General features: G+C 40.5%; 1 protein-coding gene across 2 annotated transcripts in view; it reads right to left on the reverse strand.

Moving 5' to 3' along the window:
• Positions 1-24,497, reverse strand: part of OLA1 (Obg like ATPase 1) — a 173,599-nt gene extending 149,102 nt beyond the window's left edge. The window contains exons 1-3 of one of the 2 annotated variants that reach the window (XM_515918.8): positions 23,957-24,190; positions 22,205-22,305; positions 4,793-4,936 (exon numbers count right to left, since the gene is read on the reverse strand). In XM_515918.8, the coding sequence (XP_515918.4) occupies positions 4,793-4,936; positions 22,205-22,305; positions 23,957-24,184 (473 nt within the window). In that variant the 5' untranslated portion in view covers positions 24,185-24,190. Of the gene's footprint in view, positions 1-4,792; positions 4,937-22,204; positions 22,306-23,956 lie in introns of both variants that reach the window. The other variant, XM_003949919.6, reaches the window with a different exon arrangement.
• Between the last annotated feature and the right edge of the window lie 684 nt (positions 24,498-25,181).

Consider the following 25,181-nt stretch of genomic DNA (forward strand, 5'->3'; position numbering starts at 1 on the left):
ACTAAAACCACATAAATGTGGTTAGTTTTTTGTTGTTGGACACAGTGACTGCCTCCCCAGCATCCACTGCCCCCTCTCGGTACCTATACTGATTTTCATTTTGGTAGCCATTCCTCTCCAGCAGAGCCCAGCGCTTTGGAGAAGCTTGCTCTACCCCTAACTCTAGAAGTGGGGCATGTAGCTCCGGCCTTCACTAAGCAGTTTAATCGCATTCCTAGGGAAAGTAAAAAAATTCTAGGACCTTCACCTTGCCCTAATTGCCTCAAAGAACTTAAGAAGCCAGGCATGGTGGCATACATCTGTAGTCCCAAGTATTTGGGAGGCTGAGGCAGGAGGGAGGATGGCTTGAGCCCAGGAGTTCAAGTTCAGCCTGGGCAACATGGTGAGACTCCACCTCTTAAAAAACAAAAAAGACATGAAAAGACTTAAGAAGAGGTTTACTGGAGGGGGTGTAGGAGGCTGTTAAATAGAAGCTCATCAGTCTTCTGGGAGAACTTCTAGAAGCAATCCCGTTTCACTCTGAACATGGATGAGAAAGTACACAGATCTATCCTGTGACCACAAGGGGAAGACAACCTTATGGTCAAGTTGATAAAGTAAATTTAAGAGGGGAAAGAAGCCAGGCCTTTGATGATATCACTGAGCTAAACACTGTGCTACCTGTTACTAACTCAATAAATCAGCTCTTTAAGTCACTGTGTTAAGGGCAACTAAATTCATCCTAAATGATATTTCTAACAACTAAAACCACTCATATGATAAATATGAAGTTGATATAGTTTGGATGTTCTGTCACCTCCAAAACTTATGTTGAAATGTGATGCATAATGGTGGAGGTGGGGCCTGATGGGAGGCGTTTGGGTCACAGGGGTGGATCCCTCATGAATGGCTTGGTGCCCTCTCCATAGTAATGAGTGAGTTCTCGCTCTGTTAGTTCACTGGAGAGCAGGTTGTTTAAAATGGTCTGGTGCCTCTCTCCACTCTCTCTTGCTCCCCCTGTCTCCATGTGACACACCCACTCCCCTTTTCATCTTCTGGCCATGAGTTAAAGCTGCCTCGTCCGGGTGCAGTAGCTCACGCCTGTAATCTCAGCACTTTGGAAGGCCAAGGTGGGTGGATCACCTAAGGTCGGGAGTTTGAGACCAGCCTGACCAACATGGAGAAACCCCATCTCTACTAAAAATACAAAATTAGAAGGGTGTGGTAGCACATGCCTGTAATCCCAGCTACTCAGGAGGCTGGGGCAGGAAATCACTTGAACCCAGGAGGCGGAGGTTGCAGTGAGCTGAGATCGCGCCATTGCACTCCAGCCTGGGCAACAATGGCGAAACTCCCTCTCAAAAAAAAAAGCTTTCTGAGGCCTCGCCAGAAGCCAAACAGATGCTGGTGCTGTGTTTATATGGCCTGCAGAACCATGAGCCAAATAAACCTATTTTCTTTATAAATTACCCAGCCTCAGGTAACCCTTTACAGCAATACAAAATGGACTAATGCAGAAGTACAGTAAGTAGCATGCATTTGGGTAGAATGGCCTAAATTTGAAGTGAGAAGCTTTGAGTTCTATTTCTGGTTGACATAACTATAAGTGTGACCATGAACAAATTATTTCATCTTTCTAGGCTTCAAGTTTCTTTTTATGAGGAAACTAGACAGGAAGATATTCAGCTCTGAGATTCTATTTTCTATTGAAAATGAGCTTCTCAATTCTGATTTGTGATTTATGGCTAGGATAAGGTTTAAACTATTAATACAATATCTCAAAAAATTAAAACTTGAGATTTAATTCAGGAATTTCTGATGTATTACACTAATGATCTCATGACTACTTGAACAAAATACTTCTAGAATAAAATACTACTTTAGAACTCTCGAGACTAAAATGATGTTAAAAATATTTTTAATCGCTATACTGTAATGAACACAGACTACCAAAAACATTTATTAATGTTCTTTTTTTTTTTTTTTTTTTGGCAGGAATTTCTTTTGTTCTTTTTTTGAGACAGAGTTTTGCTCTTATTGCCCAGGCTGGAGTGTAATGGCGCCATCTCGGCTCACTGCAACCTCTGCCTGCCAAGTTCAAGCGATTCTCCTGCCTCAGCCTCCTGAGTAGCTGGGATTACAGCCATGGGCCACCACGCCTGGCTACTTTTGTATTTTTAGTAGAAATGGGGTTTCTCCATGTTAGTCAGGCTGGTCTTGAACTCTTGACCTCAGGTGATCCGCCCACCTCGGCCTCCCAAAGTGCTGGGATCACAGGCGTGAGCCACTGCACCCAGCCTTATTAATGTTCTTCAATAGAAACAGGCTGGTGGGGCTCAGCACAAATTTGGGAGGCCAAGACAGGAGGATTACTTGAGCCCAGGAGTTCAAGCCAGCCTAGGCAACATGGCAAGACCTCATCTCTACAAAAAATTTAAAAATTAGCCAGGCACAGTGGCATGTGCCTGTAGTCCCAGCTACTCAGGAGGCTGAGGTGAGAGAATCATTTGACCGTGCCCAGGAGTTTGAGGCTACAGTGAGCTGTGATCACACCACTGCACTCCAGCCTGGGCAACACAGTAAGATTCTGTCTTTAAAAAAAAAAGAAAGAAAGAAAAGAAAGGCCAGGCACAGTAGTTCATGCCTGTAATCCCACCATTTTGGGAGGATGAGGCAGGAGGAATGCTTGAGGCCGACAGTTCAAGACCACCCTGGGGCAACACAGCAAGACCCCATCTCTATTTTAAAAAGAAAAGAAAAGGAAAAAATGAGATAAAACAACTGAACAAACACATGATCCTGGTTTAGATGCAACAAAGCATATTATTGGAACAACTGAAAAAATCTAAATAAAGTCTATGAATTAGATGGTAATATGGGGTCAGTGTTAATCCCATAGTAAACTACCCTGATTTTGATGTTTTACTATGGTTGTGTGGGAGGATATCTTTGTATTTAGTAAATACAAACTAAAGAACCGAAGTATAATATGGCATCATGTCTACAACTTATTCTCAAAAGTTCTAAGAATCTGGGTATGCAAGGGTATATAAGCACTTGTGTACTTTTGCAGCTTTTATATAAATTTAAAATCATTTAAAAATAAAAAGGTTTTAGAAAGGACACTGAAGTCAGCCTGAAGAGCCAATCTGAGGGATATAATTTGAGCATCAAATCAATGTTTGTGACAGATTAAAACCAATAAAATAACACTCATCTGAATAAATACATGAATGAACAGATGAAGATGAGAAAGCTTTTCCTTACAGTACAATAGTAACAAATGAAGGAGGAATGATAGAATTACAAAATCACCATGTGAGAATCCTCATAGTAAAAATTAATTCATCAAAAAAAATCAATGGATGCTACAACTAGTAAGTGAAAGTGAAAAAAGTGAATGAGTTCAGTATATACTTTGTAATTAGAACTCACAAAATTGCTGATAAGACTGGATACGGGGTGAGGGGAGAGAAGAATCAAAGATAAATGGTGGGCACTGATTTAAGCAACTGAGGAAATGACAGTGCTATTTATTGAGTTATGGCAGTCCTAAAGAAGAATTTGGTGCAAGAAGGTGAAATCAAGAGGTCATTTTGGACATATCAAGTCTAAGGCACCTATTCAGACCTCCAAGTGTCAATATCAAGGAGGCAGTTAGATATAGAAATCTGGAGCTCTGCAGAGTTCAGGACACCAGACAGAAACCTGGGATTTATCAGGACATTAAAAATAGTAAAATATTAAAAACAAATTAAATTATCAATAATAAGCAAATGGTAAACTGTGCTACATTCATATAATATAGCAATAAATATAAGTATTATATTAGAAATTATTACTTAAGTCTGTATTGCTTAATCCAGAAAGATATTAATAATATCCCAAGTAAAACAAGTATTCTATTTCTGTAAGTAAGTGTGCACAAAGTCAGGAAATTATGGAAGGATATATCCCCAAAGTATTTACAACTGTTATATCAAGGTAGAGGAAGTAGAGGTGGTTTTCACCCCTCTCATTATACATTTCCCTACTGTCTGAACTTCCTACAATGAACTTAAACTATCTCACTTTTTCCTAATAAAACAGTTTTACTAATTTTTTTAATTGAAGATATAATACATGCTTATTGTAAAAAAATTCAAACATAGAGGAATATAAGAATAAAGTAAAAATCACCTAAAAATTCTACTACCCAGAGATAATCATCAGTTAGTCTATGATCATTTCATACATTTTAATGCATATAAACAAACACATTTAGTTTTACATGAACGAGATCACATAATACAGACTAATTACTCCATTTCATACTCCCCAGAAAAAAATAATTGCAATGTTAACAACTGGGTATACCCTTCTACACCCTTCTCCATACTCTGCATTACTTTTTTTCTTTTTGAGATGGAGTCTTGCTCTGTTGCCCAGGCTGAAGTGCAGTGGCGTAACTTGGCTCACTGCAACCTCCACCTCCTAGGTTCAAGCAATTCTCCTGCCTCAGCCTCCCAAGTAGCTGGGATTACAGGCACCTGCCATCACACCCAGCTAAATTTTGTATTTTTAGTAGACAGTGGTTTCACCATGTTGGCCAGGCTGGTCTCAAACTCCTAACCTTGTGATCTGCCCTCCTGGGCCTCCCAAAGTGCTGAGATTACAGGTGTGAGCCACCGCGCCCAGCCCTCTGCATTACTTTTATAATCACCCAAAACAATAATGCTACATTAATTTTAAAAGAAAAACTCTTCTATATGACTTTAAACGTCTGCCCAATCTACACAAAATCACCAAATAAATAGCATAAAATATCTCTTACCTTGCTGGTTTGTGGTATTGACAAAGAAAGTCAAACCTTTCATCTGGCACAGGTACTCTGCTCTCATTAGGATCAATAGTGCAGAACGGGAAGTTTTCTGCTGAAGCCTGACTATTGGTTAACACATTGAAGAAAGTAGATTTCCTAAAACGAATAAAAGCAATTTCAATCAATTCTTAGGTTAACACCAAGAAAAATTTATCTCACTCTAATTTCAATGCTCAAATAAGATCCATGAGGAATATAAAACCAATCTACAAAGAGAGGGAAAAAGGAACAATACATTTTTTACTAACAGAAGTGAATGAAATTTACAACAGTAAAGCAGCAGCTCATGACTTATAATTAGCTTATTTCCCCATCACAGTCTATTTGAAACTTGAAAAGCATGTTCTCAAAGAATCTTTGTTATAAGTTAGAGTTTCATGTCATACTACAAAATCTATTTTTTTTCCATAATATACCTGATCGTACCAGCATCACTTCATCCATACCTAACAAAACCTTCTCTAGCATGAAATGTAGAAGTCATGTCTCTAGTTAAGTCAATGACTTTCCAAAAACTCTGAATTGGGAAAGAGATGCTAAATGTCTGGTATCTGATAGGAAATGGGAGGTTGGCACTCAGAACTGCCTTCTAATCATTAGTATGTAAGGATTACTGGTAAGTCTAGAATGGTGAATTATGAAAGTCAAAATGTGAATTTTATTCAAGGTATGACTTAAATCAAGAAAATATAATATCTATTAATATGGAATAAACTAGTCACTACTTTTCTAATCATTTGACTGCTATCAAGTAATACGTGCTCAGAGAAAGCCCACTCACGTTAACATTTTTTTAAAATGTGATAATACTTTATCATTCATGTCTTAAAAAATGAAAAAAGAAATAAAATTTTAAAAATAAAAAATAAAATATGATAATACGGTGCCAAATATCATACAGAGTAAAATCCAAAACAAAATTTTAAACTCACAGTGGCCATCTTTTAAGAATGCTAGGTGATTAACTCTTTGAAGACTGTTAAAGTGGTTACCGTGTCTTTCCTACAGAAACTGTACTTTCAGAATAACCAATAGTTATGAAAAGAAAATTACTTTATAGACATATTCCAGCCAATAAATGAGGAAAGAATAAAAACTTAGAATAGCACCATTCTGCATCCCCTAACAAATTAATGGATCTTGGTAATAATTACCAATGACAGTTAGTGCTGCAAAAACAGGAGAAAAAAATAGTACCTCCCGAAAGAAGTATATACATCATCTGTCATCTTAATCTGACCAACACTTTACATGTTACTGCTAGTTTACAGGAAATATAGAGGACAGAAGAACATATTAAATGATACCACGGGGATAAAGTCAATAAAATCCAGACTCTGGAAAATTTTATAAGACTAAAAACCAGATTTCTTCAACAGGTCATCTGGGGGCTGGAAGTAAGTGAGAAACATCTCCTTCTGGATGAGATGTAGAAGCTAACAGCAGTCCAACAATCCCAACCAGAACTAGAAAAGCCATCTAAAATGCAGGATACAGAAGGCATCTGTTTGAAGGGTCTGGGATTCTGAAAATGAAAACAAAAAATTTGGAAGAAGTGATTTGACCTCTACAGCCACTTTTACCCTGGGGACCTGTGCCCATTCTGGGCAAAAGAAGGATGCAAGGATCCAGACTTTATACACATAGAAAGCTGATGCTGAAGGAGAAAGAAACCAGCAAAACATTTGGAGGAAACTTGGAGAACCTCAGGCACACCACCAGTTTTCCCGCTGGGGATATTTTCCTCAAGAGAAAACTATAAAAGCCTACTCAAGTAATTGGTAACACAGACTGGCCCACTCTCCATACCTTCTTCCCCTCTCCATGAAAAAATTTAAAATAAAGAGTGATAGTTAAGTTGCCAGAACAGTCCAGGAATCCTTATTTATCTAAAATGTAATGAAAATATTGTATACCTACAATGGAAATATTGCAGAATAATGTTGTAATAAAAGTACTTAAGACAAAATTTAAATCTATTAATTTAAACATTTATAGGACACTTGGGCCTAACGTTATGAAGACAAAATAAAATGCTATTGCATTTTCGTATACTGTAGTTTAAAAACTGCTCATTACTATTACCACAGTCAGCTGCAATTCTAAAAAGGCCACAGGTTGTTTATGGAGTTTTTTTCAAATTTATGGCGATTACTGTGTACAGTATTTTATATCATCTACTTGGACAAAAATAAGTATGTTTTGTGATTTTTTAAAATGTATCCCTTAAAACATATTATATGGTAAAACATAGCAAAAGAAAATTCCTTAGGCAGAAAAAATTCTTACATACATTCAAACTAAACTTAGAAGACAAATATCCATTTTCACAGACTGTCTCATTTTAGATGAATATTAAATGTCGTGAAACCCAAGTCATCTGTAGCTTCTAACAGCTTTGCAGGTATAAAAAAGTAAAAAGAAATAAGGAAGAAGGAAAAAGAAAAATTTCTAAAGATCATTACTATAGGCTTCAGTGGCAACTAAAGACATTTTGATCTATTCAAATCTATTAAGAAAAGCCTCGCGAAAGCAAAGAATTTGAAAGTTTTGGCCTATGCCTGAAGTGTTAAAGCCCATATGCTTTTTGTAAAATGAGAACTTTTTAAACACACACACACGCACCCCTAGATCCCTTGAGGTTAATATTAAAGCTTAAAAGCAGGAGAAAGATTCAAAGTTGTAGGAATTTCTCTCATGCAAGAATGGGTTTACATAACTTATTTCAGCAATGATAGCATTAAAAGAAAAAAAACACAGTGACTAGACTAAATGTATGCCCCCTAGACTTAGGACCTACATACTTTATTTTGGAAATTACTATTTTACTCTGTTAAGTCAATCTGACTGAATAGATGTTTTATGTAAAACTTTACACAAAATTGCAGCATGTAATGGGAAGTAGGGATACCAGTGCAAATTCCCACAGCATTCTGAATTAACTATTTATATATAATATCCATCCAAAACATGGGAAAAGAAGTAGAAAGTTCTTTCAAAATGTTTTCAATTTAGATATAACTAAACTGTTAAAAGCATCTATCTGATAGATACACAAATACGTAAGATGACAGAAATAAATGCCAATCCATGTATACATGGGTGAGTATAATTACATATTTTCTAATTCCATCAGAGAAGAAGGCCTAAAAACAGCAACACTTCAGCAGCAATGATCACACCTAGAGAAATGTCTGTTCTCAACAGATTATTTCTCCAAAGAGACACAAATGGCTAAAAAAATATGAAAAGATGCTCAACCACTAATCACTAGAGAAATGCAAATCAAAACCACAATGAGATATAACCTTACAATTATTAGGATGGCCACTATCAAAAAAACAAGATAATAAGTGTTGGCAAGAGTACAGAGAAATTAGAACTCCGTGCACTGCTGGTAGGAATGTAAAGTGGTATAGATGCTACGGAAAACAGTTTGAGGTTCCTCAAAAAAGTAAAAATAGAATTACCATACGATCCAGCAATCTCACTTCTGGGTATATATCCAAAAGAGTTGAAAGCAGGATCTCAAAGAGATATTTACAAACCCATGTTCATTGATGCATTATTCATAATAGCCAAGAGGTAGAACCAAATGTCCATCAACAGATGAATGGATAAAGAAAATGTTATCTACATATGATAGAACATTACTCAGCCCTTAAAAAGAAGGAAATCCTGTCACATGCTACAACATGAATAAACTTTAAGGACACTATGCTGAGTAAAATAAGCTAGTCGCAAAAGTATAAACACTTTATGATTCCACTTATATTCATATACTCAAATATGAATATACTTATATGAGATATCTAGAGTAGTCAAAATCATGGAAACAGTAGAATGGTGGTTTCCAGGGGCTGGGGGGAAAGAGAAATGGGAAGTTGTTCAATGGGTATAGAGTTTCAGTTACGCAAGATGAAAAAGTTCTAGAGATCTGTTATACAACAATGAATACAGTTAACACAATTGAACTGCACATTAAAAAACGATTAAGATGGTAAATTGTATAATATATTACATTTTTTATTTTAAGACAGAATCTCACTCTGTCACCCGGCTAGAGTGCAGTGTCACGATCTCGGCTTACTGCAACCTCCGCCTCCTGGGTTCAAGCGATTCTCATGCCTCAGCCTCCAGAGTAGCTGGGACTACAGGTGCATGACACCACGGCCAGCTAATTTTTTGTACTTTTAGTAGAGATGGGGTTTTGCCATGTTGGCCAGGTTAGCCTTGAACTCCTGAACTCAAGTGATCCTCCTGCCTCGGCCTCCCAAAGTGCTAGGATTATAGGCGTGAGCCACTGTGCGTGGCCATATATTATGTGTTTATTACCATAATTTCTTTAAAAAGTATCAAACTCAAGTGGATAAATATATACAAAATACCTAACCAGTACTCTTCAAAAATAAATCTTTGAAGGTGATGAAAAATAAAACATTCAGAAACTGTCAAAGATTGGAGGAGATAGAAGACATGAAGACTAAAACACAACATGGTATTCAACACTGGAAAAGACAAAGGACATTAGTGGGAAAACTGGTGAAATCCAAATAAAGTCTGTGGTTTAGTAAAGCAAATACAGTTAACCCTTGAACAACACTGGTTTGAAATGCATGTTCAAAGTGCATGTGTCCACTTATACACCTATTATTTTCAATAAAATTTACACTGAATGTGCCTGCCCCTCCTTCCTCTCCTTCCACTTCCTCTCTATCTTCTGCCTCTGCCACCTGAGACAGCAAGACCAAACCCTCCACCTCCTTCTCCTCCTCAACCCACTCAACATGAAGACAACAAAGACCTTTATGATGATCCACTTTCACTTAGTGAATAGTAGCTACGTTTTCTCTTCCTTACGATTTTCTTAATAACATTATTTTCTCTAGCTTAGTTTATTGTAAGAATACAGTATAGAATAATACAACATACAAAATATAGCTTAATCAACTGTTTATGTTATTGGTAAGGCTTCCAGTCAATAGTTGGTTAATAGTAGTTAAGTTTTGGGGGAATCAAAAATTACACACAAATCTTTGACTGGGCCAGGGGTCAGTGCTCCTAATCCCCGAGCTGTTCAAGGGTCAACTGTAATTTCTTTTTTAACTTTCTTATTTTTTGGAGATAGGGTCTCACTTTATTGCCCAGGCTGGAGAGCAGTGGCACGAACATGGCTCACTGCAGCCTTGACCTCCCAGGATCAAGAGATCCTCCCGCTTCAGCCTCTCAAGCAGCTGGGACTACACGTGCGTACCACCACCCCTGGCTAATATCTGTATTTTTTGTAGAGACAGGGTTTCACCCTGTTGCACAGGCTGGTCTTGATCTCCTAAACTCAAGCAATCTGCCAGCTTCAGCCTCTTAAAGTGCTGGGATTATGGGTATGAGTCACCATGCCCAGCCCTCAACTGTACCTTAAGGAGAAAAAAAAAAAATTATTTGAAATTATGTGGTGATACAGCAATACAGACTAGATTAGAATTCTGAAAAAGAAACTCATTTAAAATTTTAAAACTAGGCGGGGCATGGTAGCCCAAGCCTGTAATCCCAGCACTTTGGAAGGCAGAGGCGGGCAGATCACTTGAGGTCAGGAGTTTGAGACCAACCTGGTCAGTATGATGAAAGCCCATCTCTACTAAAAATACAAAAATTAGCCAGGCATGGTGGCACATGCCTGTAATCGCAGCTACGTGGGAGGCTGAGGTAGGAGAATTGCTTGAACCCAGGAGGCAGAGGTTGCAGTGAGTGGAGATCGCACCACTGCACTCCAGCCCGGGCAACAGAGCGAGACTTTGTCTTGGGAAAAAAATAAATAAATAAATAAAACGTAAAACCCATTAATCTATGAAGTACCTCTAAGGCACACAGTTACTGCTGAATACTAGGAAAGAGTGATTAGGAAAACAGATCTGTTATTCAAAAAGATCATTCAGAACATATTAAAAAGAGAAAGTAAATAAGTCCCAAATCATAGATTTCTATGAAAGAACAGGCATTCTGGAATATTGACAAGCAGACAGTGAGATTTAAATTCATTTAAAATGGTATTGGGGAGTTTTGCTTCCCCTCTGCTACAAGAACTGCCCTCCTGCTACAAAGAGCTAGAAAACCAGACAAAATCTATGAAATAATAGTTTTCACACAAAGGACAATATGCATCACAGGACTGTGTTCCCTGAGAGAAGAACAACAAATAAACTAAGCTCTACAATTGCTCCAGCTTACTGCCTACTGATGCTTTCAAAGTCACCATTCCAAGAGGGGAAACCAACAGAACCCAGTAGTCACACCAAGTTGAAGAGACTAAGATGAGAGTTAGGAGGCCAAGGCAGCTAGAATTTATGGGAGAGTATACTAGAAAGGTGGGAGCTGCACAGAGAAAACGCTCTGAAGAGCTGCAGAGGGTCCCCTCAAGAACGCAGCTAAGTAATGATTTGCGCATGAGTAAATTCAATCACTACAAGTCCAGGGAAAGAACCACCCAAACAGAGTAGGATGAACAATTCTCAGGGCTCACATGGAGATTGGAACAGTTCACATTCCTATGAGCCACAGTGGAGAGATCCTGTAATACAAGGGAATTTGGATAGAGTCCTCAAAAGGGTCAAGTCTTAGTACTAGGGCTTAAGTAGCACCAGAGCACAAAATCATATTAATCCATCATAAGAAGACTCAAAACAATTAATCTGATACATAAATAACTAAATGCCATACCGAGGTCCAACACTCTTTAAAGGAAAACAACAATATTTAGCATTTAACATAAAATCCACAGTGTATAGAATCCAATAAAAATTATAAGACATGCAAAAAAGCAGAAATATATATACCAAAATCAGGATAAAAGTCAGTAAATACAAATATAGTAATGAGAGATGAAGTAGCATAAAAGGACCTTAAAATAAATGTTACAAATCTTTTAAAATTTTTCTTAAGGATATAAAAGCTAATATAAAGACAGTGAGGAAGAAAATGAAACACATAATATCCAAATAAAATTATTGTTAAAAAGATACAATATTTGAAATAAAATGAAATTGAAATGAAAAACACACTGGACATGATTAACAGAAGATTGGACACTGCAAGCAAAAGACCTTGAAGACAGCAATAAAAGTATCCAAATGAAGCACAAAGAGAGAAAAAGACTGGAGAAAGAAATAACCAGAGCTTCAGCAGGATACTATCTAGGGAAGAACATGCATTTACAGTCATACATCGCTTAATGATGGAGATACATTCTGAGAAATGGGTCCCTAGGCAATTTCATCATCGTGCGAACATTATAGAGTATATTTACACAAACCTAGATGGTACAGCCTACTACACACCTAGGCTATATGGGATAGCCTATTGCTTCTAGGCTAAACCTGTACAGCATGTTACTGTACTGAACACTGTAGACAAATGTAACACAATGGCAGGTACTATATATCTAAACATAGAAAAGGAACAGTAAAAATACACATAAAAGTGAAATAGGACGCTTACCATGAGTGGAGCTTGCAGGCCTGGAAGGTGCTCTGGGTGAGTCAACGAGTGATGGTGAGTGAATGTGAGGGCCTAGGACATTACTGCACACTACTGTAGACTTTATGAACACTGTACATTCAGGATACACTAAAATTATTTTTTAGTATTTTTCTTTCTTCAATAAATTAGCCTTAGCTTGCCAATACTTTTTACTTTATCAACTTTAATTTTAACTTACTGACTCTTTTGTAATAACACTTAGCTTAAAATACAAATACACTGTATAGCTGTACAAAAATATTTTTTCTTTATATCCTTATTCCATATGCTTTTTTATATCTTTAAAATGTGTGCTTTTTTTAAAAACTTTTTTGTTAAACACCGAGACATAAACACGTACATTAACCCAGGCCTACACGGAGTCAGATCATGAATATCACTGTCTTCCACCTACACATTTTGTCCCACAGGAAGGTTTTCAGGGGCAATAACACACATGGAGCTGTCATCTCCTATGATAACAATGCTAACTTCTGGAATGCCTCCTGAAGGAACTGCCAACGGCTGTTTTACAGTTACTTTTTTTTTTTTTTATAAGTAGAAAGAGTACACTCTAAAGTAACCATAAAAATTACAGTATAGGCTGGGCATGGAGGCTAATGCCTGTAATCCCAGCACAAAGAGGCTGAGGCAAAGAGATCGCTTGAAGCCAGGAGTTCAAGACCAGCCTAGGCAACACAGGAAGTCCCCATCTCTACAAAAATATATCTTTTTAATTACCCAGGTGGGGTGGCGTGTGCCTGTAGTCACAGCTATACTCAGGTGGCTGAGGCAGGAGGATTGCTTGAGCCCAGGAGCTCTAGGCTGCAGTAAGCTATGATCAGGCAACTACACTCCAGCCTGGGCAATGCAGCAAGACTCTGTCTCAAAAAACAAACAAACAAAAATTAACTATAGTAAATACATAAGCCAGTAACTGTCATTTATTATCAAGTATTACGTACTGTACATAATTGTATATGCTATACTTTTATATGACTGGCAGCACAGGCTTGTTTACACTAGCATCACCACAAACGTGAGTAATGCCTTGCACTATGAAATTACCACAGCTACAATATCACCAGGTGATAGAAAATTTTCACCTCCATTATCATCTCATGGGACCTCCGTCATATATGCAGTCAGTCATTGACCAACATCATTATGCAGCACTTGTCTGTCAATAGGCATCCCAGAAAGGGAATAAAGTAGAAGATTATCTTCAAAGCACTAGAAGAATAACTGTTAACCTAGAATTCTACCCAGTGAAAATATCTTTCAAAATGAAGAAGTGATAAGCACATGAAAAGATGTCAATATTCTTAGCCATCAAGAAAACACCAATTGGCCAGCCACGGTGGCTCATACCTATAATCCCAGCACTTTGGGAGGTGGAGGCAGGCGGATCACCTGAGGTCAGGAGTTTGAGACCAGCCTGGGTCAACATGGTGAAATCCTGGCTCTATTAAAAATACAAAAATTACCTGGTGGTGGCGCATGCCTATAATCCCTGTTACTTAGGAGGCTGAGGCAGGAGAATCACTTGAACCCAGGAGGTGGAGGCTGCAGTGAGCCAAGACTGTGCCACAGAACTCCAGCCTGGGCAACAGAGTGAGACTCTATGTCCAAAAAAAAACAAGAGAAAAAACACCAATCAAAAACTTCACAACTTGGCTATAATCAAAAAGATAACAACAAATGTTGACAAGGATGTGAAATATTGGAACCCACATACACCGCCTGTGCGCACATAAAATGGTGCAGCCACTTTGGAAAACAGTTTGGCAGTCCTCAATAGTTAAATATACAGTCACATGTGACCCAGAAATTCTACTTCTAAATATATACCTAAGAGAAATAAAATCATATATCTAAATAAAAATTTATGTATCCTAAGGCTGAAGCAGACAGAGTACAAATAACATATTGTACTGAAATATAAAATATGTTGTATATAACTGAAAGATACTGTGGTGTCAGAAAGTAGAAAGCACTCAAAAAATAAAGAGGACATGTCAAAAGGAATATAAGTGAACATAAAGGCTCCTAATCACCAAATATGGGCAATTAGAGTGACAAAATAACAACAGTAACGGATTATAACCAAAAGAATAAATTAAGAATCTATACTGATATAAATAAATTATAATCAAATACATGAATAAATGGGAAACTCTTTTGTACAATAGGATTTTACACAATAGAATTTCCATTGTTCCTTCTATAAATTGTTTCTTCTAAATGTAGAAGAAATAAGGGATATTTTTTAATCACCATTTGGCAAACACCACAATAATAACTGTTTCAGTAAGAATCAATAACACATGCCAAAATTAGGGGGCAAAAGTATGAGAAACAATATATGTACAAAATTTCAAAGGACCCCCTACAAGATGCTTATTAATTGCAATGGGAAAAATAATAACCCTTTCAGTGAAGAAATCTGTCAGATACCAACGAGCAATCAAAGTTAATATCACCAAAAATGGACAAATCAACATCATGTGCTTTCTAATACACTGTATTGAAAAGCATATGTCACTTATATGCTCAAAAGTACATAACTTGAAATTAATTATGAGGAAACATCAGACAAACCCCAAATGAGAGCTGTACATAATAACTGGCCAGTACTCTTCAAAAGTGTCAAGGATATCAAACACAAAAAGAGACTGAGAATGTGTTCCAGGTTAAAGGAAACTAAGGAAACAAAACACTTAAATGCAGCTGGGCACAGTGGCTCATGCATATAATCCCAGCACTTGGAAGGACGAGGTGGGAGGATCACTTGAGGCCAGGAGTTTGAGACCAGCCTGGGCAACATAGTGAGAACCCATCTCTACAAAAAAAAAAAAAAGTTAAAAATTAGCCTGACATAATAAAATATGCCTGCAGTCCCAGCTATTCAGGTGGCTGAGGTGGAAGCATCACTTGAGCCCAGGAATTTGAGGCTACAGTGGGCTATGATCAGGCCAAGGTACTCCAGCCTGGGTGACAGAGCGAGACTCTATCTCAAAAAAAAACAAAAAACAATTAAATGCAACATACAATTATGAATTGAATCTTGGACCAAAAAAAGGACATTAGAGGGACAATTAGTAAATCAATGTTTATTTCCTGATTTTGATCATTGTATTATAGTTATAAAGATTTTAACACTTAGGGGATCCAAGCAGAGGTTAAATAGGAATTTTTAAAACTATTTTTGCAACTGTGAGTCTTTTTAAGCATGAAATTATTTCAAAAGAAATTTTTTTTCCATATGGGTCTTACTATATTGTCCAGGCTAGAGTGTAGTGGCTATTCAGAGATCTCACTACCCATCAGGACAGGAGTTTTGATCTGCTCTGTTTTTGACCTGGACCAGTTCACCCTCCTTAGACAACCTAGTGATCCTCCACTCCTGATAGGTCACCATATTGATGCTGAACTTAGTGCTGACACTGGATCGCCACTGTGGGTGGCGTTGCAGACACCCAATCAGCATAGCACAACACAGCCCAGAACTCCTGGGCTCAAGGGATCCTCCTACCTCAACCTCCTGAGTAGCTGAGACTACATGTGGGCACCACTGAGACCAGCTCAAATTTTTTTTTAATTTAATCTTAAGTGAAAAGTCAAGCAAACTGGCAAGAGATCATTGTAATACATATCCAACAAAGAACTCATATCCAGAATAAAAAACTAATCATTAAGAAAAAAAAGACTTTTTACATAAGATATCCAATAACATATGGAAAGATGCTCAAAATCACAAGCCATCAAGAGATATCTCTGATATCCATAGATACCTGTCTTCTCGGTAGACATGGGAATCTGACTCTTAGCTTAACTTTATCAGCTCTTTAGAATGAAAATACTCAGATCATCAGTATTTGCAGCCTAGAGAATAATTTTCCTCCTGTGAGTTCCTTTGAGCAATCAAGAATGGAGCTTCTAAAACACAAGTGAGCTAAGAATCAACTAGGCAGACTTCTAGGAACACATAGACATCACATATTTTGTATTAGGAAAATAGTGGACTGCAGTGGATTGAAGATGGCCACACATTTTTTGTCACTCCTCCCATCAAGAGGTAGAGTCTATTTCCCCTCTCCCCATGTCTCTGGGCTGGTGTCATGACTTGTGTTGACCAAAAGATTTCTGTGTAAGTTTGCTATGCCACTGCCACACCTCCATTCTCTCGAGAGCCAGACGCCAAGATATAAGGAAGCTTGGTCTAGAGACCACTTAGAAAGAGAATGAGGCCAAGTATAAGAGAAGTGCCCCAGACTTCCAGCCAATCCAGCTAAGGCCCCAGATCTGTTAAAATGGCCATCTTGGATCTTCCAGTCTCAACTAGCCACCAGCTGAATGCAGTCACATGAGGGATCCCAATGAGACTGGCAGAAGACCTATCTAACTCACTACATTCCCGAAGAACAAAAATTGTTACTATTTTAAACCATGAACTTTTGGAATGGTTTGCTACACAACAACAGATAACTAAACAATGGTGATAATTCTCTTGTGATTTTTTCTTTTTTTTAGCATTTTCTACAACCTTTTCCCTCAGCAATAGTAAATGGCTTTCACAGACGCTGTGATTGGTCTGCAGAAATTTGGGAGAAGGCAATTTGCAGGGACACCAAAATGCATTCCCAGAAGGATCAGCTAAACAAGACAATTACTCTCCTGGGGCAGTTTGTGAGTGTTTGAACGCAGTATACTAGTTGCCCATAATATCCATTTTCCCCTTCTTTCAGAGTAATCGTTTTTTGTTTTTTCTTTTTAAGACAGAGTCGCACTCTGTGGCCCAGGTTGGAGTGCAGTGGCACAATCTTGGCTCACTGCAACCTCTGCCTCCCAGGTTCAAGCCATTCTCCTGCCTCGGCCTCCCGAGTAGCTGGGATTAGAGGCGTGCGCCACCACACCCAGCTAATTTTTGTATTTTTAGTAGACATGGGGTTTCACCATGTTGGCCAGCCTGGTCTCAAACTCCTGACCTCAAGTGATCCGCTTGCCTCAGCCTCCCAAAGTGCTGGGATTACAGGCGTGAGCCTCTGCACCCAGCCAAGAGTAACAGAATTTTTAACCAAACATGTGGCTGTCAAAATAAAGACTACATTTCCTTGCCTTCCTTGCAACTAAATTCTTGTGACTAAATTCTGGACAAAGGGATGTTGGCAGAAGTATGGTATGGCAGTTTACAGGAAAAAGGCTGCTAGTCAAGTTTGGCCCCCTGACCCTCCGGATAACCAGCTGCCTGGAATTCACAACACCTTAGACCAGCAGCCGCCAACCTTTTTGGCACCAGGGACTGGACCGTGAATTGGCTGATGGAAGCCAATTTTTCCACGGACCAAGGGTGTGGGGGATGGTTTCAGGATGAAACTGCCCCATTTTAGATCATCAGGCATTAGTTCGATTCTCATAAGGAGCGTGCAACCTAGATCTCTTGCATGCGCAGTTCACAACAGGGCCGGCGCTCCTCTGAGAATCGAATGCTGCTGCTGACCTGACCGGAGGTGGAGCTAAGGTGGGAATGCTCACTCGCCTGCTGCTCGCCTCCTGCCATGCAGCCTGGTTCTTCACACGCCACAGATCGGTACCAGTCCCCAGCATGAGGTTCGGGAACCCTAGCTCTAGACCATGAGGATGAGGCCACATCCTAGGGATTGCCAAGCTGTGAAGTGAAAGGAGCATGGGTTCCTGAGGACTTCACAAAGCAGGTCCACTATACCAATCTATGACTGCAAAATGTACATTTTTACATGAAGAAAAAAAACTGGTTATCTGGGGTTTTCTGATGCTCTTAATTGAATCTAATCCCATCTGATGCAGTGGATAGCAACAAGAAGAGCTATCCCTCACAGAAATAAAGAAGTTTGGAACATTGTATCAAAACGTACTTTTGCCCCCAATATTCTCTAAGCCTCACAACCACAATAATACACTGCTCCAACAGGAGGTCATTTATAAAGGGTCACTCAGGTAAGAAAAAGCAGTACAGAACTAGAAACCAAATCCCCATATTCTTTCTACTTCATTAAAAGAGGTCATTTAATTGCCCAGCACGGTGGCTCACACCTGTAATTCCAGCAGGCGTGAGCCACCACACGGGGCAAGGAGACAGGCTTTTTTGTTTTTTTGTTGTTTTTTTTTCAGATGGAGTCTCGCTCTGTCACCCAGGCTAGAGTGCAGTGGCGCGATCTCAGCTCACTGAAACCTCCGCCTCCCAGGTTGAAGCAATTCTCCTGCCTCAGCCTCCTGAGTAGCTGGGATTACAGGGGCGTGCCACCACACCTGGCTAATTTTTGTATTTTTAGTAGAGATGGGGTTTCACCATGTTGGTCAGGCTGTGAAACCAGCCTCAGGGCAGCATGGTGAAACTCCATCTACAAACAATACAAAAATTAACCAGGCACGGTGTTTTGTGCGCCTGCAGTTCCAGCTATTCAGGAGGCTGAGGAGTGGGGACTGCTTGAGCCCGGGAGGTTTAGGCTGCAGTGAGCCATGATCATGCCACTGCACTCCAGCCTGGGCAAGAGAATAAAATCTTGTTCAAAAAACAAAAACATGTCTCCTTATCACTAAATCTACATCCAGCCTTCAAAGGGGAAATATGTATCCCATTAACAAATAATTACTAAATATCTACTATGTTTCTAACACCATCGTGTCCCGTTAACAAATAATTACTAAATATCTACTATGTTTCTAACACCAGTCTAGGCACTAGAAATACACCAATAAGCAAGAACAAGACAATCGGTACCTTCCTAGCTTCACAGAATTTAAATTGCAATGGAGGGGAATGTCAAACCACTTATTAAATTAGATAATATATATAAAGTACTCAAAATAGCGATTGGCATATAGTAAATGTTCAATATCTGATTAGCTATAAATATTACCTCTAAGTTTCTGGGTCATCAGCCTTATGCAGACTAAAAAGTAAGCCTTCCTATTCACCCAGCTAAAAACCAAGAGATTCTCTAGATGGTTTTGTACTGAATGTCCTTACTTTTGATCAGCAGGCCATCCTTTAGAGAACCGTCTCCCTCCCACAATCTATATCTTGTAGATCTATACAGAAGCACACAAGTCCGGTCGGATTTCCTTACTCAGGAATTGGAATTACAGGAGAGACAGGAAATGAGAAACACCCAGAAGTCCAGGGATTCACATGGCTGAGCTCCACATGGACCCATTTCTGCCAGCACCACTTGGCTCTTATCCCTCTTGAGGCCTGGCTGTTCAGATCCTAATTCACTTATTCCAATAAACCTCTCTTTCCTGCTGAAAACAGCCAGAATTGTGTTGCTTACAAAGAATTCTACCTGATACAGTTGTGTGAAGTAAGATCATTCTACAAAAAGTAGTGTTTACAACCAAATACAATTGCCGAAACTCATTAAACTGTACCTTTAAAATGAGTGAATTTTACTATTTGTGAAGTATACCTCAACGACACTGGGAGGGGAAAGCATTTTATTTAAAAGTGTAAACAGCACACACACTTATTCTGAATAATAAAATATTTTTAGGTTACTTCCACGTACATTAATTTCATTATGCTCTATGACTAAAAAGCTTATATGGTCGTCCCTCCATAGCTGCAGGGGATTGGTTCTAAGATTCCAGCAGATTGAGTCCCTTATATACAATGGTGTAGTATAATACCTAATGCAATGTAAATGATAGGTAAATAGTTGTTTACTTTTTTTTTACTGTTATATTGTCATTTTTTATTTAATTAAAAAAAATTTTTTTTTTTTTTGAGACGGAGTCTCGCTCTGTCACCCAGGCTGGGGTGCAGTGGCGGGACCTTGGCTCACTGCAACCTCCACCCCCCGGGCTCAAGCTATTTCTCCTGCCCCAGCCTCCCAAGTATCTGGAATTACAGGCTCCTGCCACCATGCCCGGCTAATTTTTGTTGTGTTTTTTTAAAGTAGAGACGGGGTTTCGCCATGTTGGCCAGGCTGGTTTCAAGCTCCTGACCTCAAGTGATCCACCCACCTCGGCCTCCCAAAGTGCTGAGATTACAGGCATGAATCACCATGCCCAGCCAATTTTTTTAAAAAATATTTTTGATTTGAGATTGGTTGAATCCAAGGATGTGAAACCACAGATACAGAGGGTTGCCTATATGTACAGAAAACACTTAATATGGCCCATTTTAATATAGTCCCATTTAAAATCAAGTTGTAGTAACTGCAACAATTCTAGAATGAGAAGTATGTCGATATCTCAAAACTTAACTTCCTTACTAGTGCAATAAAGCTCACAACATAAATAATGATCATAGCTTGCTTTCACGTTTATTGATAGCACCCTACAGTATTTTGATTAATTATTTGTTTTGCTTACATTTCAACTCTCTACTTAGTCTTACTCTGCAAGCAGACTATATCACAGCAGGAAACCCCTTCAAAATGAAAACCTCTTCAAGCTCCAGGAAAGACTGAAATCAGGACAGCCACACTTGCTCATGTTTTACATTACATGAATTTAAGACATGCCTCACTTGGTCACGCCATGCTCTATTCATTGAGGAATCTCTATGACAGGAGCTCCTCGGAATACCTAAGAACATGATTGTCCTACTTGCCACCAATCTAAAAGGCCACCCTTGATCACTTTCACAAATCCACACTGAATCTGTTACCTATTAGTACACCCTAATCACTTTTGAGATGTTTTATATTTTAAGGTTAGTGAAAGGTTAAATAATGAAAAAGGAACACTTGGACCCAGTGCAGTGGCTCACACCTGTAATCCCAGCACTTTGGGAAGCCAAGGCAGGCAGATCACCTGAGGTCAGGAGTTCAACACCAGCCTGGCCAACATGGTAAAACCCCGTCTCTACTAAAAATAGAAAAATTAGCCGGGCGTGGTGGCACATGCCTGTAATCCCAGCTACCCGGGAGGCAGAGGCAGGATAATTGCTGGAACCTGGGAGGCAGAGGCTGCAGTGAGCTGAGATCACGTCACTGCACTCCAGCCTGGGCAAAAGAGCAAGACTCCATCTCAAAAAAAAAAAAAAAAAAAGAAGACTTTGAACACTTAAGTTGCGTGTGTATAGAGTTATGATAAACCCTACATATATTTCCTATCACTCTCTTATTTGCATATATTCAATTCACCGTAACTTTGAAAACATTACAGCTGGGCTCAGTGGCTCATGCCTGTAATCCCAGCACTATAAGAGGCTGAGGCAGGCGGATCATATGAGGTCAGGGGTTCAAGACCAGCCTGGCCAACATGGTGAAACCCCGTCTCTACTAAAAATACAAAAATTAGCTGGGCGTGGTGGTGCGCGCCTGTAATCCCAGCTACTCAGGAAGCTGAGACAGGAGAATCACTTGAACCCGGGAGGCAGAGGTTGCAGTGAGTCAAGATCATGCCACTGCATTCCAGCCTGGGCGACAGAGTGAGACTCCATCTCAAAAAAAAAAAAAAAAAAAAAAGAAAAGAAAATATTACAAAACTCAAATTTCTGCTCTCAGAACTTTCAGATTTAGACTCTTTATAACAGCAAACCTTTTACGATTTCCACTACGAAATTCAAAACTGTCACCTCCTTCTCCATCAAGCTTATTATGGTGGAGCTTTCAAATCAATTTCCTAAAGTATCCTACTGCATGGCCTCTGGTAGCCAGCCTATGTAGGTACCACACATAGCCAACCAGCACTGAAATCAATAAAATACATCTAAACTAAAGCCTAATTTTGCAATATTAATAGTCCAGCTTCCTGGCCTCTTTTCTTCAACTTAAAGTTTAATTACCTCACGGTTCCCATTTCTACAATAGGACCCAAAATATTTACAAAATGAAAATCACAAAAGCCCCAACGTTCACCTACCCAACATTTGGCAATCCAACAATACCAATTTTCAGTGAGGTTCCAAATCTTCCAATGATTGGGGGTGGTTTAATTCCATCACCTCCCTTTTTAGGGGGCATCTGAAATACCAAAGCAAACATATGAACAAAACTTTTTACTATCCACATGGACCCAAAACACATTTCATCACATAAAATATATTATTGAATTAAGATTAAGAACAAAACATACTGCATATAGCGATCCAAAACTAACACAGAGCTAAATCCACTTTTTTTTAAGCAAAAATGTTTAAAAAGTTCTGTAAACATATCCGTTGTCAAAAGAGTCATTGCTGAGAAGTCCCAGAAAGACTGATCTAAAATCAATATTTGTTGGGCCGGGCACGGTGGCTCAGGCCTGTAATCCCAGCACTTTGGGAGGGGGAGGCCGAGGTGGGCAGACTGCTTGAGACCAGGAGTCGAGACCAGCCTGGCCAACACGGAGAAACCCCGTCTCTACTAAAAAGAAAAACAAATACAAAAAATTAGCCGGCCATCAGGCGCGCAGCCTGTAATTCCAGCTACGCGGGAGGCTGAGGCTCGAGAACTGCTTGAACCCGGGAGGCGAAGGTTGCGGTGCGCCAAGATCACGCCACTGGGCTCTGCCTGAGCGACAAAGCTAGGCTCTGTCTTAAATAAATAAATAAATAAATAAATAAATAAATAAATAAAATATTTGTGGCACCAGGAATCAAAGATAAACTTAGAGTTTAGCTACCAATCTTCCATCCAGACTGCTCACAAAACACTTTATATCTTAACCTGATATATGGTTATATGAAAGAAAGCATTTGGAAGCAAGTACACAGAAGACAGTCAAAGAAAATTCCATTGTGGAACCACCAGCAGCCAAGTCACCCTTCACACCAAACCATTCCTCTATAATCTGGAATCTTATCTTTCCCATTCGCCCACAACCCCCATTTTTCACATAGATGAACACCCACCAGGTACTGGGGTCCTTCCCCCAAGTCCCTCCCACCTTTGGCACTGAAGGTATGGCTCATCAGTCCTCATAAGCAACCTCCAAAATCTACATTATGGTTACTATTTCTAATGGTAAATTAATCGACGGAACCTTTTTATTTACAAGTCGAAACTTTCTCTGTCCCTTACTAGTTCTGTCTCCAAATCATGCGTGCAGAATTAGTCCCACTCTTGGACTGCAAAGTGAAATCACAAAGACCGCTAAGCTCACGTCTCAGAAGCTGGGAACTAAAACTGTCCCAGTCTTCTGGCTGAGAGTTGTACCTCCTAGGACCACGCTGGGGCCCTGCCCTTGCAGTAGTATTCCAGCCTCTGATCCCTGACCCCGAGGGCCAGGAATTTCCCTTCTCAGCGTCCTGACACCTGTTCCTGGCCAACCCCCAGGCCTCCAAAGAACAGATACATGAACAGCGCCTGTCGGATCCTCTGGCCTACCGAGAGGTGGCCGGCAGCCCACCCAAAGTGGGCCCCACCCCCCATCCTCCTCTCCGGACTGGGCCACCGGGCGTCCTGGCGTCGGGAGAAGGCTTTCCCCAGGGCTTTCCCGCGTGAGGCGTAGGCCGATCTCCCGACTCGCGGCCTAGTCCGACAGCGCCTCATTCATCCACACACCCCCAAGCCACCCGCTGCCCTGGCCCCATCTTGGCCACTGGGCCCGGGCCCCGCGCCAGCCTCAGGGCAATGAGCCCAGGCGCCGAAGACCTGGCGGAGATCGCGCCCCCGGGCTCCCTGAGGGCCTCACCGTGCTCGGCCTGGGCGATGACACGGGGTCCCAGCGGCAGCGAGAGAAAGGTCCTGCCGGCAGCCGGAGGCGGGGAGGAAGGAGGAGAGAACGCAGGCCCGTCCCCTCCGCCGAGCGGCACGCACGACGGCGGCGACAGCGGCGGAACGGGCGGGCCGGGCGCCGAGCGGCACCTGCGCGCAGACCATGGGCCCCGCCCCCCTCGCCTTGCCCGCGCGTCCCGCCCATTGGCCTAACCGGCCGGGGAGGCGGGAGTAGGGCGGGAGGAGCCCAGGGTGGGAGGAGCCGCGCGGCAGCAGGGAGCTGGAGAGGGGAAGGCGCTGGCTAGGCCATTCCCGGGAGCTCTAGTCTTCCGCTTCGGCACGTGGGCTTCTCGGTTCTAGGTCTCCGCTTCCGTCTGGCTGCGCGGCCTGGGTTACCTGCTCACGTTCACTCGCGGGCCTACAGCCCCAAGCTTCCCCAGCTGGACTGCGGAGCGCCTTGGGCCCTGACTTCCCTCCGGGAGATCCGGGGTGTCTGAAGTCAGGCAAACAGCCACACCAGCCCCGAGGACCGCGTGGCCGCTAGCCCATCTCCCTTTTCCTATAACTTTATTCGCTCAGTCTGTGCGGAGAGAAGCTGTTAACTAAAAGTTCTTGAAGGAAAAGGGGCTAAGGGAAACTTTGGTCTAGGGATTTCTTCCTCGCCTTATAGTTAAAGCGTCGCACACAGGTACTGGATCACAGAATGCGTTTAATTGAGCCAATTTCCCCCCTTTTCCTCTTGGTAGTTGAGAGCAGGGGCCTTTGAAATTTGGGAATTTCCAATCTGGATTCCGCCACTCATTGACTGTATGACCCTAGACAAATTAACTTCTCTGGACTTCAATTTCGTTCTGGATAAAATGAGGCTATTGAAACCACCTTATGAGGTTATTCGTGTGAGAATAAAATGAGACAATGCGTGTTGAGCTCGTAACAACAGTACTCAGCACATACAGAAAAGGCTTGTGAGTAGTTGCTGTTGTTAATATTAGGATTTCATCCCATCTCACCCACATCATATCAATACCATGAGCGCCACTGGAGAAGGAATTCTTTCATTTAGGTCCTGGCCTTCAGATGTCATTCAGGTATTTGTTGTAATGAATATGATACCTGTCCAAAAATTGTGACACTAGAAGCTCCTTTTAAAGGGATTAGTTGCTATTAATATTAAAGGATGTAAATAGGTCGCCATCCCCATT

This window comes from Pan troglodytes, chromosome 13 (genome assembly GCF_028858775.2).
Source record: "Pan troglodytes isolate AG18354 chromosome 13, NHGRI_mPanTro3-v2.0_pri, whole genome shotgun sequence".
NCBI classification, from domain to species: Eukaryota; Metazoa; Chordata; class Mammalia; order Primates; family Hominidae; genus Pan; species Pan troglodytes.